Here is a 14,173-nt window from a genome sequence, read left to right as displayed (position 1 = left end):
GAAGACTCCCAAAGGCTTCAGGCACAGAAGATGTTGCCGACAATGGGTGGCACTGTGGCCAATATTGCTGGGGTGGCGACCGCAGTGGAAAACCTGGAACATTTTTTAATATAAATTGAGAGTGCCCAATTAATTTGTTCCAATTGAGGGTCAATTTAGCGCGGCCAATCCACCTACCCTGCACATCTTTGGGTTGTGGGGGTGAAACCCACGCAGACACGGGGAGAATGTGCAAACCCCACATGGACAGTAACCCAGAGCCGGGATCGAACCTGGGACCTCGGCGCCGTGAGGCAGCAGGGCTAACCACTGCGCCACCGTGCTGCCCTGCAAACCTGGAACATGACGTCCAGGCCTTGAGTGGTGGTGTTCGAGGCATGGTTCAGTCTGTGACGAGCATAGTTGAGGGCTTCAGTGCCATGTCCCAGTCACTGAAGGGCGTGTCCCAGATGCAGATGGACATGGCCGAGGCTCTGCGGATCATGGCCCGGTCACTGAGGAGCATCGCCGAGGGTGTCAACACCAGGGTGCGGACAATGGGGAACCTCGAGGACTGGCACAGCCAGATGGCTCAGATGCTTCTGGAGCTCACACCAGCTGCCCCTCCATCCCGCGGAGTCCCCCAGGATCCTGAGGGCCCCCTCAGAGAGGAGGGTGCGCTGGACCCCCACCAAGGGGGTCACCAAGGAGACGCTCTCTTCTGAATGCCCCCTTCCCAGCACCGGCACATATCAAGGACAGCTGGCAGAACAGGGTGGCGCGGTGATGCCGGAACGTCAGCCGGGACCCTCCCACTTGAGGTCCTCCAGACGACCCGCCAAGTGCATCAAAGGCCATGGGGCGCCGAAAGCAACAGGCTGCCTCCACCTCTGATGTGGGAGCAGAGTGTTCGTGGGGGGGGGGGGGGGGGGGGGAGGTGGTATGATGTGGGGGGAAGGGTTGAAAGGGAAAATGGCAGGGGGGGGGGGGACAGAATTGGGGTGGGGGTGTTGAGCGGACGGACACAGGCGCAAATCTCGAATTTGCCCTCTCCCGCTATTCACCCGGCACGCCCGGATCCGCACCGACCGCAAGGCGCTCGCCCAGCATCTCCCTTGTGGCTCGGTGTTAGATTTTGTTGACAGTGCTCCTGTGGATGCTGCATTACATTCAGGACCCTCTTCAAATAGAACGTTTCTTGAACATTTTATTTTCTGAGCATCAATGAGAATAATTGAGGGATATCTGGGGAGTCACAGCCTGTACGTTACCATGTTACATTTCACCCTGCAGGGTTTTGCCTGACCTGTGTCTGAAAGCAGTGAGGCAGCAGATTGGGGAGCTGATCGGAGCCCATCCTGAAGATGACAAATTTGTTTTCTTAAAATGTGTCGGAAGGAGTTTAGCTGTGGTGAGTCACTTGTTGCCATGACTACACAGTGGCAAAGCGGTAAGAACTAACTGTGATGCACGGGTGCTATAACGGGCGTGTTCCTGGACTGGTAATCCAGAAAAAGTGGGTGGCTTTCAAATCCAAACTCAGGTCAAAACAAGGGAAGTTGCCAATTAAAAGCTGGTGGTTTGTGAAAGTGCAGTCCGGGTCTCCCGGATTGTTTTAACAACCCCCAACTGGTCCTTTAGGGATGCAAACCCGCTGTCCTTACCCCTTCCGATCGCTGAGCGGGATTTCCCGGCTGCTCCCGTTCATACGGCCCCCAGCCCCTCAGCCCCATTCTGAACATGTTGGTGGAACTAGGGGCTTGGAAAGATTTTCAATTGAACCTCTGTAGCCGTTGGATACAGGAAGGCCCAGCAACAATGTCCCAGTGCCTGACAGTGGGATGGACAATAAATGACGGCCTTGCTGTTGCTGCCCACGCCCTGCCAATGCTCATCTTTATGAGTTTACGCACATGTCTATTGTCCAACGGAATGGGCTATTAACATCTTAAGGGGATGAGAAAAGCCTGCGTTTACAAAGCGTCTCAGCCCGTCACTCAGAAATGTCAAGACAGTGCGGTCACAGAGACAGTTGTTAATGAGCAGAGTTTGTAACCCCTTGGCTGCAATGTGGGTAGTTCCAATGCTTGCGCAGAACTCACTATGTTATTCTCTAAGTCTGAATAAAGATTGTAGACTTCCAGTTAACACAAATACTTTATTCAATGGGTTCATTCTGTTTCTGAGCTTAACTAGATGTAAAACAGTCAAGAGGTATGACCAGTGAAGCTGAGGTAAGCTGCCTGTGCTGAGCTGCCTCTGTCTGCTGCTGCTCACTAGCCCTGTGCTTCTGAAAGAGGCGGATCCTGCCTTGGGCTGGACCCTTTATACCCGTCTCTGATGCTGCCCTCTAGTGGTGCTGTGGCTGTTACATCTGTGCTGCAGTCCCTGGTGTATGTGCAGATGTATGTACAGATGTACAGATCACTGCACTCACTTCCTCCTATTGTCATCACTCCCTCAGTAAAGACCATTCAGTTGCTCCTGTTCCTCCCTGATGTCTAAGACAGTTCAATCCTTTATTTCCACCATCCCCCCATCCCACCAACCTCTTTTGTTCTTGAAGATTAACATTGAGTCCGTTAACACCACCTTTTCGAGCGACAATTTCCAGCTCACAACAGCACATTTTGTATTTTACCATAAAGAATCCCCTCAACTTAATTTTTGCCACCAGCATCATCCTTCATTCAGATGAAGCCTGTCCGACCCTGTGGTTCGCGCACGTGTTGATGCCCTGGCGTTCCGTCCAATGGTGATGCCCAAACCAATGCCGGTCGCCTCGATCTTTCTGGGATCTTGCTGTGCGAAATGACTGCCAGAATTGCCATCGTAGAATAACACATTGCAAAGTGAAAGAGCTTTGTGAGATTAAAATAACAAGTTGTAGCGCCGGAAATGTGTGGACGTTGAGGTTAGTCTGTCCTCTCTCTGTAGCTTAAAGCAATGCCGTTTTCATCCACATTAAAGGTATTGCTCAAAACAATAGGTTGAATATAACTGTAACTCCTAACGATTCCCAGACTTTAAGAAGTGAGTTGTCACATTGTGTGATTTTGTACAATCAATACTTTCTATCAGTTAAGAGTTGCAATGTGAACTCCAGGACGTGCTGGGGCATGTACCAGATTAGAAGGGTTTGTCCCTGGTGGTTTGCTAGGTGTCACTGTAAACTATAGTTACTTTTACAGTGTGTAAATTGGCCAAGTTGCTCCGTTGAGCCTCGCCTGCTTTGTGGGGCCAGAGTGTGAGTCACGCTGCTGACTAAGTGTTTGTTCTGTCACAGCAATCTGACAATTACTGAAGCTGTCATCTCAAAGAACAATACAGCAGAGGAGCAGGCCCTTCGGCCCTCAAGCCTGTCCTGTCATGATACCAACCGTCAGCACTTCCTTGTGCTGTATCCCGCTATACCCATCCTATCCATATGTTTGTCGAGATGCCTTTTGAACGCCGTTAATGTATCTGCTTCCACAACCTCCCCTGGCAACGCGTTCCAGGCACTCACCACCCTCTGTGTAAAAAACCTGCCTCGCACATCTCCTCTAAACTTTGCCCCACAGACCTTAAACCTATGCCCCCTGGTGACTGACCCCTCCACCCTGGGAAAGAGTGCCTGCCCATCTACTCTATCCATGCCCCTCATAATCTTGTAGGCCTCTATCAGGTCACCCCTCAACCTCCGTCGTTCTAATGAAAACAGTCCAAGTCTATTCAGCCTCTCCACATAGCTAACACCCTCCATACCAGGCAACATCCTGGTAAACCTCCTCTGCACCCTCTCCAAAGCCTCCGCATCCTTCTGGTAGTGTGGGACCAGAATTGTGCGCAATATTCCAAGTGCGGCCTTAACAAGGTTCTATATAACTGGAGCATGACTTGCCAGTTTTTATACTCGATGCCCCGTCCAATGAAGGCAAGCATTCCGTATGCTTTCTTGACTACCTTGTCCACTTGTGTTGCCATTTTCAAAGATCTGTGGACCTGCACGCCTCAATCTCTCCATTCAGATAAACATCCTTCTACTGCTACCCTTTGCTTTCTGTGACCGAGCCAGTTCTGTATCCATCTTACCACCTCATCTCTGATCAATGTGACTTCACCTTTTGTCCCAGTCTGCCATGAGGCACCTTGTCAAATGCTTTACTGAAGTCCATGTAACTAACATCCACCGCCCTCCCCTCATCAATCATCTTTGTCACCTCAAAAAACTCAATCAAGTTAGTGAGGCACAACCTCCCCTTCACAAAACCATGCTGCCTATCACTAATGAGTCCATTTATTTCCAAATGGGTATAAATCCTGTCCCTGAGAATTCTCTCCAATAATTAATCTACTACTGACGTGAGGCTCACCGGCCTAAAGTTTCCTGGATTATCCCTGCTACCTTTCTTAAACAGCAGTAACACATTAGCCATTCTCCAGTCCTCTGGGATCTCACCTGTAGCCAATGAGGATACAAAGATGTCAGTCAAGGCCCCAGAAATTTCCTCCCGTGCTTCCCTCAGTATTCTGGGGTAAATCCCATCCGGCCCAGGAGACTTATCTACCTTAATATCTTTTAAAAGATCCAATACCTCCTCCTTTTTGATGTTAACATGATCCAGACACACCCTACCTGCTTTGCGCAGGTCAAGGAGACACAGCCGGAATGAGACACATCCAGAGTGGGAATTGGAACGTGGTAATTTGGTGCAGTGAGGTAATTCGGTGCAGAGTGGGAGAAGGTGCTTTTCCCCTACTGTTTTGTTCTCTTTCTTCTGGCCTGTAACTGTTAATCTGCATCCTAGGAAGGTAAGTGATTTTTATTTTTATTACCTTTTCAAATTGTGTAGGGGGGAAAACTGAAGTGACACCACAGTAAAGCTGTGGCCTGATTGGCTGGTTGAGAATCTGCACTAAATTTAAAAATTAAACATTGTTAAACTAATTAAACATAATTAATTAATTACTTAATTATAATTTAGAGGGGTATCTAAGCCAGAGATCGGAGAGTACTGTATTTAGCTTTCTCATTTATAGTAGAAATCTAGTGCTAGGAAACATACAGTTAACAGTAACTTTTTTAATTTAAAAAATTGAATTGACGAATTAATTAACACAATGTTAATTAGAGGGGTGCAGTGCTCTGACTGTGAGATGTGGCAGGTCATGGAGGCTTCCAGCATCCCGGATAACTTCATCTGCAGAAAGTGCACCCAACTGGGACTCCTCACAGACCACATGGTTCGGTTGGAGCAGCAGTTGGATGCACTTAGGAGCATGCAGGTGGTGGAAAGCGTTATAGATAGCAGTTATATAAATGTGGTCACACCCAAGGTGCAGGCAGAGAAATGGGTGACCACCAGAAGGGGCAGGCAGTCAGTGCAGGAATCTCCTGCGGTTGTCCCCCTCTCGAACAGGTTTTCCCCCTTTGGATATTGTCGGGGGGGAATAGCCTATCAGGGGAAAACAGCAGCAGCCAGAGCAGTGGCACCACGGCTGGCTCTGATGTTCAGCAGGGAGGGTCAAAGTGAGGAAGAGCAATAGTCATAGGGAACTCTATAGTCAGGGGCACAGATAGGTGCTTCTGTGGACGTGAAAGAGACTCCAGGATGGTATGTTGCCTCCCTGGTGCCAGGGTCCAGGATGTCTCAAACGGGTAGCGGGCATCATGTAGGAGGAGGGAAAACAGGCAGAGGTTGTTGTACCTATTGGTACTAACATAGGAAGGTAGTGGCATGTGGTCCTGCAGCAGGAGTTCAGGGAGCTAGGCAGAAAGTTAAAAGACAGGACCTCGAGGGTTGTAATCTCGGGATTACCCCCTGTGCCACGTGCCAGTGAGGCTAGAAATAGGAAGATAGAGCAGCTAAGCACGTGGCTAAACAGCTGGTGTAGGAGGGAGGGTTTCCGTTATCTGGACCACTGGGAGCTCTTCCGGGGCAGGTGTGACCTGTATAAGAAGGACGGGTTGCATCTAAACTGGAGAGGCCTAAATATCCTGGCTGCGAGGTTTGCTAGTGTCACACGGGAGGGTTTAAACTAGTATGGCAGGGGGGTGGGCACGGGAGCAATAGGTCAGAAGGTGAGAGCATTGAGGGAGAACGAGGGAATAGGGACAGTGTGGCTCTGAGGCAGAGCAGACAGGGAGAAGTTGCTGAACACAGCGGGTCTGGTGGCCTGAAGTGCATATGTTTTAATGCAAGAAGTATTACGGGTAAGGCAGATGAACTTAGAGCTCGGATTAGTACTTGGAACGATGATGTTGTTGCCATTACAGAGACGTGGTTGAGGGAAGGACAGGATTGGCAGCTAAACGTTCCAGGATTTAGATGTTTCAGGCGGGATAGAGGGGGATGTAAAAGGGGTGGCGGAGTTGCGCTACTGGATAGGGAGAATATCACAGCTGCACTACGGGAGGACACCTCAGAGGGCAGCGAGGCTATATGGGTAGAGATCAGGAATAAGAAGGGTGCAGTCACAATGTTGGGGGTTTACTATAGCCTCCCAACAGCCAGCGGGAGATAGAGGAGCAGATAGGTAGACAGATTTTGGAAACAAGTAAAAACAACAGGGTTGTTATGATGGGAGACTTCAACTTCCCCAATATTGACTGGGACTCACTTAGTGCTTGGGGCTTGGATGGGGCAGAGTTTGTAAGGAGCATCCAGGAGGGCTTCTTAAAACAATATGTAGATAGTCCAACTAGGGAAAGGGCTGTACTGGACTTGGTATTGGGGAATGAGCCCGGCCAGGTGGCAGAAGTTTCAGTAGGGGAGCATTTCGGGAACAGTGAGCACAATTCAGTAAGTTTTAAAGTGCTGGTGGACAAGGATAAGAGTGGTCCTAGGATGAATGTGCTGAATTGGGGGAAGGCTAATTATAACAATATTAGGCGGGAACTGAAGAACATAGATTGGGGGCGGATGTTTGTGGGTAAATCAACATCTGACATGTGGGAGGCTTTGAAATGTCATTTGAAAGGAATTCAGGACCAGCATGTTCCTGTGCAGAAGAAGGATAAATACGGCAAATTTCGGGAACCTTGGATAACAAGAGATATTGTAGGCCTCGTCAAAAAGAAAAATGAGGCATTTGTCAGGACTAGAAGGCTGGGAGCAGATGAAGCCTGTGCGGACTATAAGGAAAGTAGGCAGGAACTTTCGCAAGGAGTCAGGAGGGCTAAAAGGGGTCACGAAAAGTCATTGGCAAATAGGGTCAAGGAAAATCCCAAGGCTTTTTACACGTACATAAAAAGCAAGAGGGTAGCCAGGGAAAGGGTTGGCCCACTGAAGGATAGGCAAGGGAATCTATGTGTGGAGCCAGAGGAAATGGGCGAGGTACTAAATGAATACTTTGCATCAGTATTCACCAAAGAGAAGAAATTGGTAGATGTTGAGTCTGGAGAAGGGTGTGTAGATAGCCTGGGTCACATTGAGATCCAAAAAAACGAGGTGTTGGGCGTCTTGAAAAATATTAAGGAAGATAAGTCCCCAGGGCCTGATGGGATCTACCCCAGAATACTGAAGGAGGCTAGCGAGGAAATTGCTGAGGCCTTGACAGAAATCTTTGGATCCTCACTGTCTTCAGGTGATGTCCCGGACTGGAGAATAGCCAATGTTGTTCCTTTGTTTAAGAAGGGTAGCAAGGATAATCCAGGGGAACTACAGGTCGGTGAGCCTTACGACGGTGGTAGGGAAATTACTGGAGAGAATTCTTCGAGACAGGATCTACTCCCATTTGGAAGCAAATGGACGTATTAGTGAGAGGCAGCATGGTTTTGTGAAGGGGAGGTCATGTCTCACTAAGTTGATAGAGTTTTTCGAGGAGGTCACAAAGATGATTGATGCAGGTAGGGCAGTGGATGTTGTCTATATGGACTTCAGTAAGGCCTTTGACAAGGTCCCTCATTGCAGACTGGTACAAAAGGTGAAGTCACATGGGATCAGGGGTGAGCTGGCAAGATGGATACAGAACTGGCTAGGTCATAGAAGGCAGAGAGTAGCACTGGAAGGGTGCTTTTCTGATTGGAGGGCTGTGACTAGTGGTGTTCCGCAGGGATCAGTGCTGGAACCTTTGCTGTTCGTAGTATATATAAATGATTTGGAGGAAAATGTAACTGATCTGATTAGTAAGTTTGCAGATGACACAAAGGTTGGTGGAATTGCGGATTGCAATGAGGACTGTCAGAGGATACAGCAGGATTTAGATTGTTTGGAGACTTGGGCGGAGAGATGGCAGATGGAGGTTAATCCGGACAAATGTGAGGTAATGCATTTTGCAAGGTCTAATGCAGGTAGGGAATATACAGTGAATGGTAGAACCCTCAAGAGTCAGAGAGATCTTGGTGTACAGGTCCACAGGTCACTGAAAGGGGCAACACAGGTGGAGAAGGTAGTCAAGAAGGCATACGGCATGTTTGCCTTCATTGGCCGGGGCATTGAGTACAAGAATTGGCAAGTCATGTTGCGGCTGTGTAGAACCTTAGTTGGCCACACTTGGAGTATAGTGTTCAATTCTGGTCACCACACTACCAGAAGGATGTGGAGGCTTTAGAGAGGGTGCAGAAGTGATTTACCAGGATGTTGCCTGATATGGAGGGCATTAGCTATGAGGAGCGGTTGAATAAACTCGGTTTGTTCTCACTGGAACGACGGAGGTTGAGGGGCAACCTGATAGAGGTCTACAGAATTATGAGGGCATAGACAGAGTGGATAGTCAGAGGCTTTTCCCCAGGGTAGAGGGGTCAATTACTAGGGGGCATAGGTTTAAGCTGCGAGGGGCAAGGTTTCGAGGAGATGTACGAGGCAAGTTTTTTACGCAGAGGGTAGTGGGTGTCTGGAACTCGCTACCGGAGGAGGTGGTGGAAGCAGGGACGATAGTGACATTTAAGGGGCATCTTGACAAATACATGAATGGGATGGGACTAGAGGGATACGGACCCAGGAAGTGTAGAAGATTTTAGTTTTGACGGGCAGCATGGTCGACACAGGCTTGGAGGGCCGAAGGGCCTGTTTCTGTGCTGTACTTTTCTTTGTTCTTTGTTCTACCCAAGAATCGTCTTCCACAAAGTCCTTCTCTTTAGTGAACACTGATGCAAAGTATTCATTTAGGACCTCACCCATTTCCTCTGGCTCAACACAGCGATTGCCCCCACTGTCCTTAAGTGGTCCAATCCTTTCCCTGGCCACCCTCTTGTTTTTTACATATGAATAAAAAGCTTTGGGATTCACCTTAATCCTACTTCCCAAAGACTTTTCATGACCCCTCCTCGTCCTTCTAATTTCCCGCTTAAGTACCTTCCTACTTTTTTATACTCCTCAAGGGTTTTGACTGTCCCCACCCCTTGTAGATCATCCAAAAGTCTCCTTTTTCTTTTTGGCGAGATTCACACTATCCCGCGTTATTCAAAGCTCTCTGAATTTCCCAAACTTATCCTTCGTTCTCTCAGGAACGTGACTTTCCTGAATCATAATCAACATCCCCACGTCTGATGGTGGAAAATCCTCCAGCAGCCGCACCCAATCCAAATTCTTCAATTCCTGTCTAATGTTATCGTAATTTGCCTTCCCCCCAGTTTAGCACCTTTTAACGCGAGGGTTACCCTCATCCCTGTCCAAAAGTACCCTAACACCTTCGGAATTGTGGTCACCAGTCCCAAGAGGGCAGCTCAGCCCCGCCTTCTCAAGGGGCAACTAGGGATGGGCAATTGTAGCGGGACCGGGAGCAGGAAGGTCAGAGTGAGAGTGAAGCGGAGAATTGAAACGACAGACCACAGGAAGTTCTGAGCTCAGTGCTCACGTGGACACATGTCACCTGGACCGCGTTTGGTCATCCCCAGTGTAGAGCGCCTCGTGTTGTGGGCAGCGAGCAGAGTATTTAGTCAGCTGCAAGTGCAAGTAAATAGTTGTTTCGCTGGCAAAGAGTGTTCAGTCAAATGGAGGAGGCCGATGCTGGGTGGGCAGTAGGGCTCCTGGTGAAGGAAGAAGCAGACGGCCCACAGGGTGCCCTGCTAGGGGCAGAGGGACTGAGCTTCCCTTGGGTAAAGGTGATGATTCCCACCGAGAAACTGGAAACTCTCAAAGCAGATTAATCTGATTCTCCTGGCTTACCTGACTCGTTTATAAAGGCTGCAAGTTTGAGGATCTGGCCCCTACCCATGTTCCATCAGGGTGAGGAACGTTCAGGGATTCGAGAAGTTTCAGATCCTGGTTTAACGTGGAGCTCTTTACAGCTGCGGTTCTCAGAGAAGCCACTGGATGGCAGCAACATTCCAGGTTTGATCATGGATGTTGCCAGCGCCAGTTTACTGTGTGGAAGGGACGCCCATTGAACCGTCACGTGGGCCTCGAGAGGACCACCTCCTCAACTCTCTGAGAACCCCTTTACTCAAGGGGGTTGGGCAATAAATGCTGGCCAGGCCAGTGATGCCCACACCTTGAATGAATAAAAAAAAACCTTTCTACTGTTACCTGTTTAGCTATCATTGCATGCTTAATGTATCTGTGATGGTGATACCCCCATTATTCTGAGGTGCACCAAATGAACGAGGAGTTTTATAAATTCTTTGATGGGGTGTGGTAATCCCTGGCTGGGTCAGCACAGCTTCCCCATCCTGAATTGAACTTGAACCGAGTGTCTAGCTGGGCCATTCCAGAGGGTATTTTAGGAGACAACCACATTGCTGTGGGTCTGGAGTCACATGTAGGCCAGACTGGGTAAGGACGGCAGATTTCCTTCAGCCACAGAAAACGATATTTTCATGGTCAGAGAAGCTTTGCGGGAGGTTTATAAATTGGATTTCAGCTGCTGGCTGTGGTGGTGAGATTTGAACCTGTGCCCCCCCGAGCATTAGACTGGGCCTCATGATGAGACCTCGCCAGTAACTGACGGTCATTGTTGCACCTCGAGTATTGTGGGAAAGGTGTGTTTGTTTCAAGGTTGGCTGATCTGCTGTAGTTATACATGTTTTGCAACACACAGTTGCCTCTGTCGGTTTAATAACTTTTACATTGATTGTCCTGGGCACCTTCTTAAGACCCTAAGACCTAGGAGCAGCACTAGGCCACTCGGCCCATCGAGTCTGCACCGCCAGTCAATCATGGGCTGATATGTTTCTTCCGCTGCTGTTGCCGCTGTGCTCATCACTCTTGGTGCCTGTGCCATGTGGAGTGAAATCATTGCGACCCGCGCTGTCTCATGCCCGAGAGGAGGCACTACGGCCGGGATTCTCCGACCCCGCGGCCAAGTTCTGATGCCGGAGTCAAAAGCGGCGCGAGCGACTCCGGCGCGAAAGGGCCTCCGGGCCCAGGCATTCGACCCTTCCTCGGGGGCTAGTACGGCGCCGGAGTGGCGTCCGCTGCTCCGGCGCTCGAAAGCCGGGTCCGCGCATGCGCGTGGGTTGCCGTCTCTGAGCCGGACCCCAGGCAATATGGCGGAGCCCTACAGGGGCCCGGTGCGGAGGAACATAGGCCCCCCACGGAATTAGCCCGCCCGCCGATCGGTAGGCCCCGATCACAGACCTGGCCACCGTGGAGGCCCCCCCCCCACCCCCTGGAGTCGGAACCCCCCACCCCGCCACTAGGACGGCCACCGCAGCCAGAACTCCGAGGTCCCGCCAGGTAGGACCGGAGAATCGGCGGCCCGGCGTCGGAGCGCCATGGCGCGATTCGCGTGCCGCCCCCCCCCCCCCCCGGTGATTCTCTGACCCGGCACAGAGGAAGATGGTTGTGGTGAGTGGAGGTCATTCATCTCAGTCCCAGGCCATCACTGCAGGAGTCCCTCAGGATTGTGTCCTAGGCCCAACCATCGTCAGCTGCTTCATCAGTGACCTTCCCTCCGTGGGCAGCACGCTAGCATAATGGTTAGCACTATGGCTTCACAGCGCCAGGGTCCCAGGTTCGATTCCCGGCTTGGGTCACCGTCTGTGCGGAGTCTGCGCGTTCTCCACCGTGTCTGCGTGGGTTTCCTCCGGGTGCTCCGGTTTCCTCCCACAAGCCCTGAAATACGGGCTTGTTAGGGTGAATTGGACATTCTGAATTCTCCCTCTGTGTACCCGAACAGGCGCCGGAATGTGGCGACGAGGGGATTTTCACAGTAACTTCATTGTAGTGCTAATGTAAGCCTACTTGTGACAATAATACAGATTATTATTATTGTGCATTTAATTTTTGTTCCTCATTCCGTCACGGGATGTGGATGTCGCTGGCAAAGATAGCATTCTTTTACCCATTTCTAATTACCCTTGATCTGTCATCACCACTACTACATCACCGTGTCCCCAATGATTTATTTTGCGGGTTCGGCTCTACCAGGCTTTCACTTGGGTAGGTGGATGGCGGGGGGGGGGGGGGGCAAGGCACATTTGCAATTTTTCTCTCACGCAGGAGGGCCAATGAGCAAATTTCAGAAAGAAATTCACATTGAACATGAATTTCAAAGTAAAGTTGGGTGTGAAGAAACCTTGCTGAGCAAAATGAAAGAATGCCAAAGCAATAAATTGATAATTTAAAAACACGAGTAATGAAATAAAGGTCGCCATGAGAGGGCGCGGAGGTCAGAATCTGTTTTGCGGGCTCACCCATGGGCTGATCAGCAGCGAACGCGGGAGAGGAACGGCCTGTGATTGCAGAAGCAGTTTCTTTCAGAATCTTAAACTCCACTGACTGGCTTTTTGGAAACTGCACCCCCCCCCCCCCCCCCACCCCGTGGAGCCACATGCGGCCCACTGGCCATGTGTTGGACAAGTCTGATCTGTCACGGGGCTTACCGCCCTGTCACCAAAACACCCTCGTGCTGCACTGGGGTTTGGAACCAACCAATATAAAGGGAGTTTTCATCATGGTATTGAGGCCTCCAACTCAACTGTGTCCCCTCTTTAACTTAGCGATCTTGCTTTGGATTTCATATTAAGGTGCAGGGTGGGTTTGGTTCAGGAATGCCCGTCGTAACATCGCTATACAGCAGAGAAAACAATGACTGCAGAGCTTAGTCTTAAATATTTCAGGCTCTAGAAGCTTCATTGGAAATAATTGAGACCTCTGAATTCATCTAACTCTGGCCGTCTGGGCATCCTTCCATTTTAATCACTCCGCTGGAGGCGGTTGTTCCAGCTGCAGTGGCCCTTAGCTCTGCAATATCCCCCGAAGCTCCCTTCCTGATGCTTAAACTCTCAGCCATACCGTTGCTATGCTTAGATTTGACAATTCCAATGCGCTCCTCATTCGATTCCCGCCTTGCGCCCTCTGTCAACTTAAACTAGCCCAAAGACTTGCTTCCCTTACCTCATACGCTCACATCTCCCTCGCACCGTAACCTCCTCCAACCCTCAGGTTGATCCTTGATTTCTTGAGATGTGCACACATTCATGCAAATGAAAGGAATGTGTTCATGCCTTGAACGCTTTTGAATTAACCGGGAGGTAGGGGAGCCTACAGTTCCCCGTTGATTTTCCAGGGTAACGCCTCAACCAATTCAGAGGTGACTTGCCAACCAATCAACGCCCGTTTCCCCTAGTTCCAGATTCCCCGACAAGAGGAAACATCCTCTCCACATCCACCCAGCCAATACCCCTCAGGATCTCATCAAGTGGCCTCTGACTCTTCTAAACTCCAGTAGATACAAACCTAATCTCTCCGACCTGAGAAGCCATCCTGGCCGTTCCTGGTCTTTTTTGTTCATGGGATGTCGCTGTCTGGAGCAACGTTTATTGCCCATCCCAAGGGCATTTAAGAGTCAATGTGAGCCTGCAGTTACATTTAGGCCGGGCCCAGATGAGGATGACAGATTTCCTTCCCTAGTGAACCAGATGGGGGTTTTCCCGACAATGGTTTCATGGTCATCGTTCGACTTTTAATTCCAGTTTTGCATTGAACTCAAATTTCACCATCTGCCCTGGTTGGATTTGAACCGGGATCCCAGAGCGTTACTCTGGATTACTAGTCCAGTGACAATACCACTATGCCACTGGCTCCCCTGTTCAGTAAGCCTTCTCTGAGCTGCTTCTAACGCATTTACATGTTTAGCGCCTCAATTGTACAATGAATTCTGGACCTTGTTTTCAGGTCAGGCCAAAGCAAGAATTGGAGATCAAAGTGAAATCATTTGCCCCTCCCTATGTAAGTAGATCTGTTGTCAGTTGTGGAATTATGATTTAACAATACCCTTTGTTTGAACATTTCTCTGGATCTAATTGGAACCCACTATCATTTCTTAG

At 49.8% G+C, this 14,173-nt stretch overlaps 1 protein-coding gene across 1 annotated transcript in view; it reads left to right on the top strand.

Moving 5' to 3' along the window:
• Positions 1 to 14,173, top strand: part of spata1 (spermatogenesis associated 1) — an 88,559-nt gene that overhangs the window by 52,194 nt on the left and 22,192 nt on the right. The window contains exons 3-4 of the mRNA XM_072510346.1: positions 1,273 to 1,390; positions 14,022 to 14,075. Of these exons, the coding sequence (XP_072366447.1) occupies positions 1,273 to 1,390; positions 14,022 to 14,075 (172 nt within the window). The remainder of the gene's footprint in view (positions 1 to 1,272; positions 1,391 to 14,021; positions 14,076 to 14,173) is intronic.

Source organism: Scyliorhinus torazame, chromosome 7, assembly GCF_047496885.1.
Source record: "Scyliorhinus torazame isolate Kashiwa2021f chromosome 7, sScyTor2.1, whole genome shotgun sequence".
In the NCBI taxonomy this organism is placed as follows: Eukaryota; Metazoa; Chordata; class Chondrichthyes; order Carcharhiniformes; family Scyliorhinidae; genus Scyliorhinus; species Scyliorhinus torazame.
This window is presented reverse-complemented; position numbering and strand designations above follow the sequence as displayed.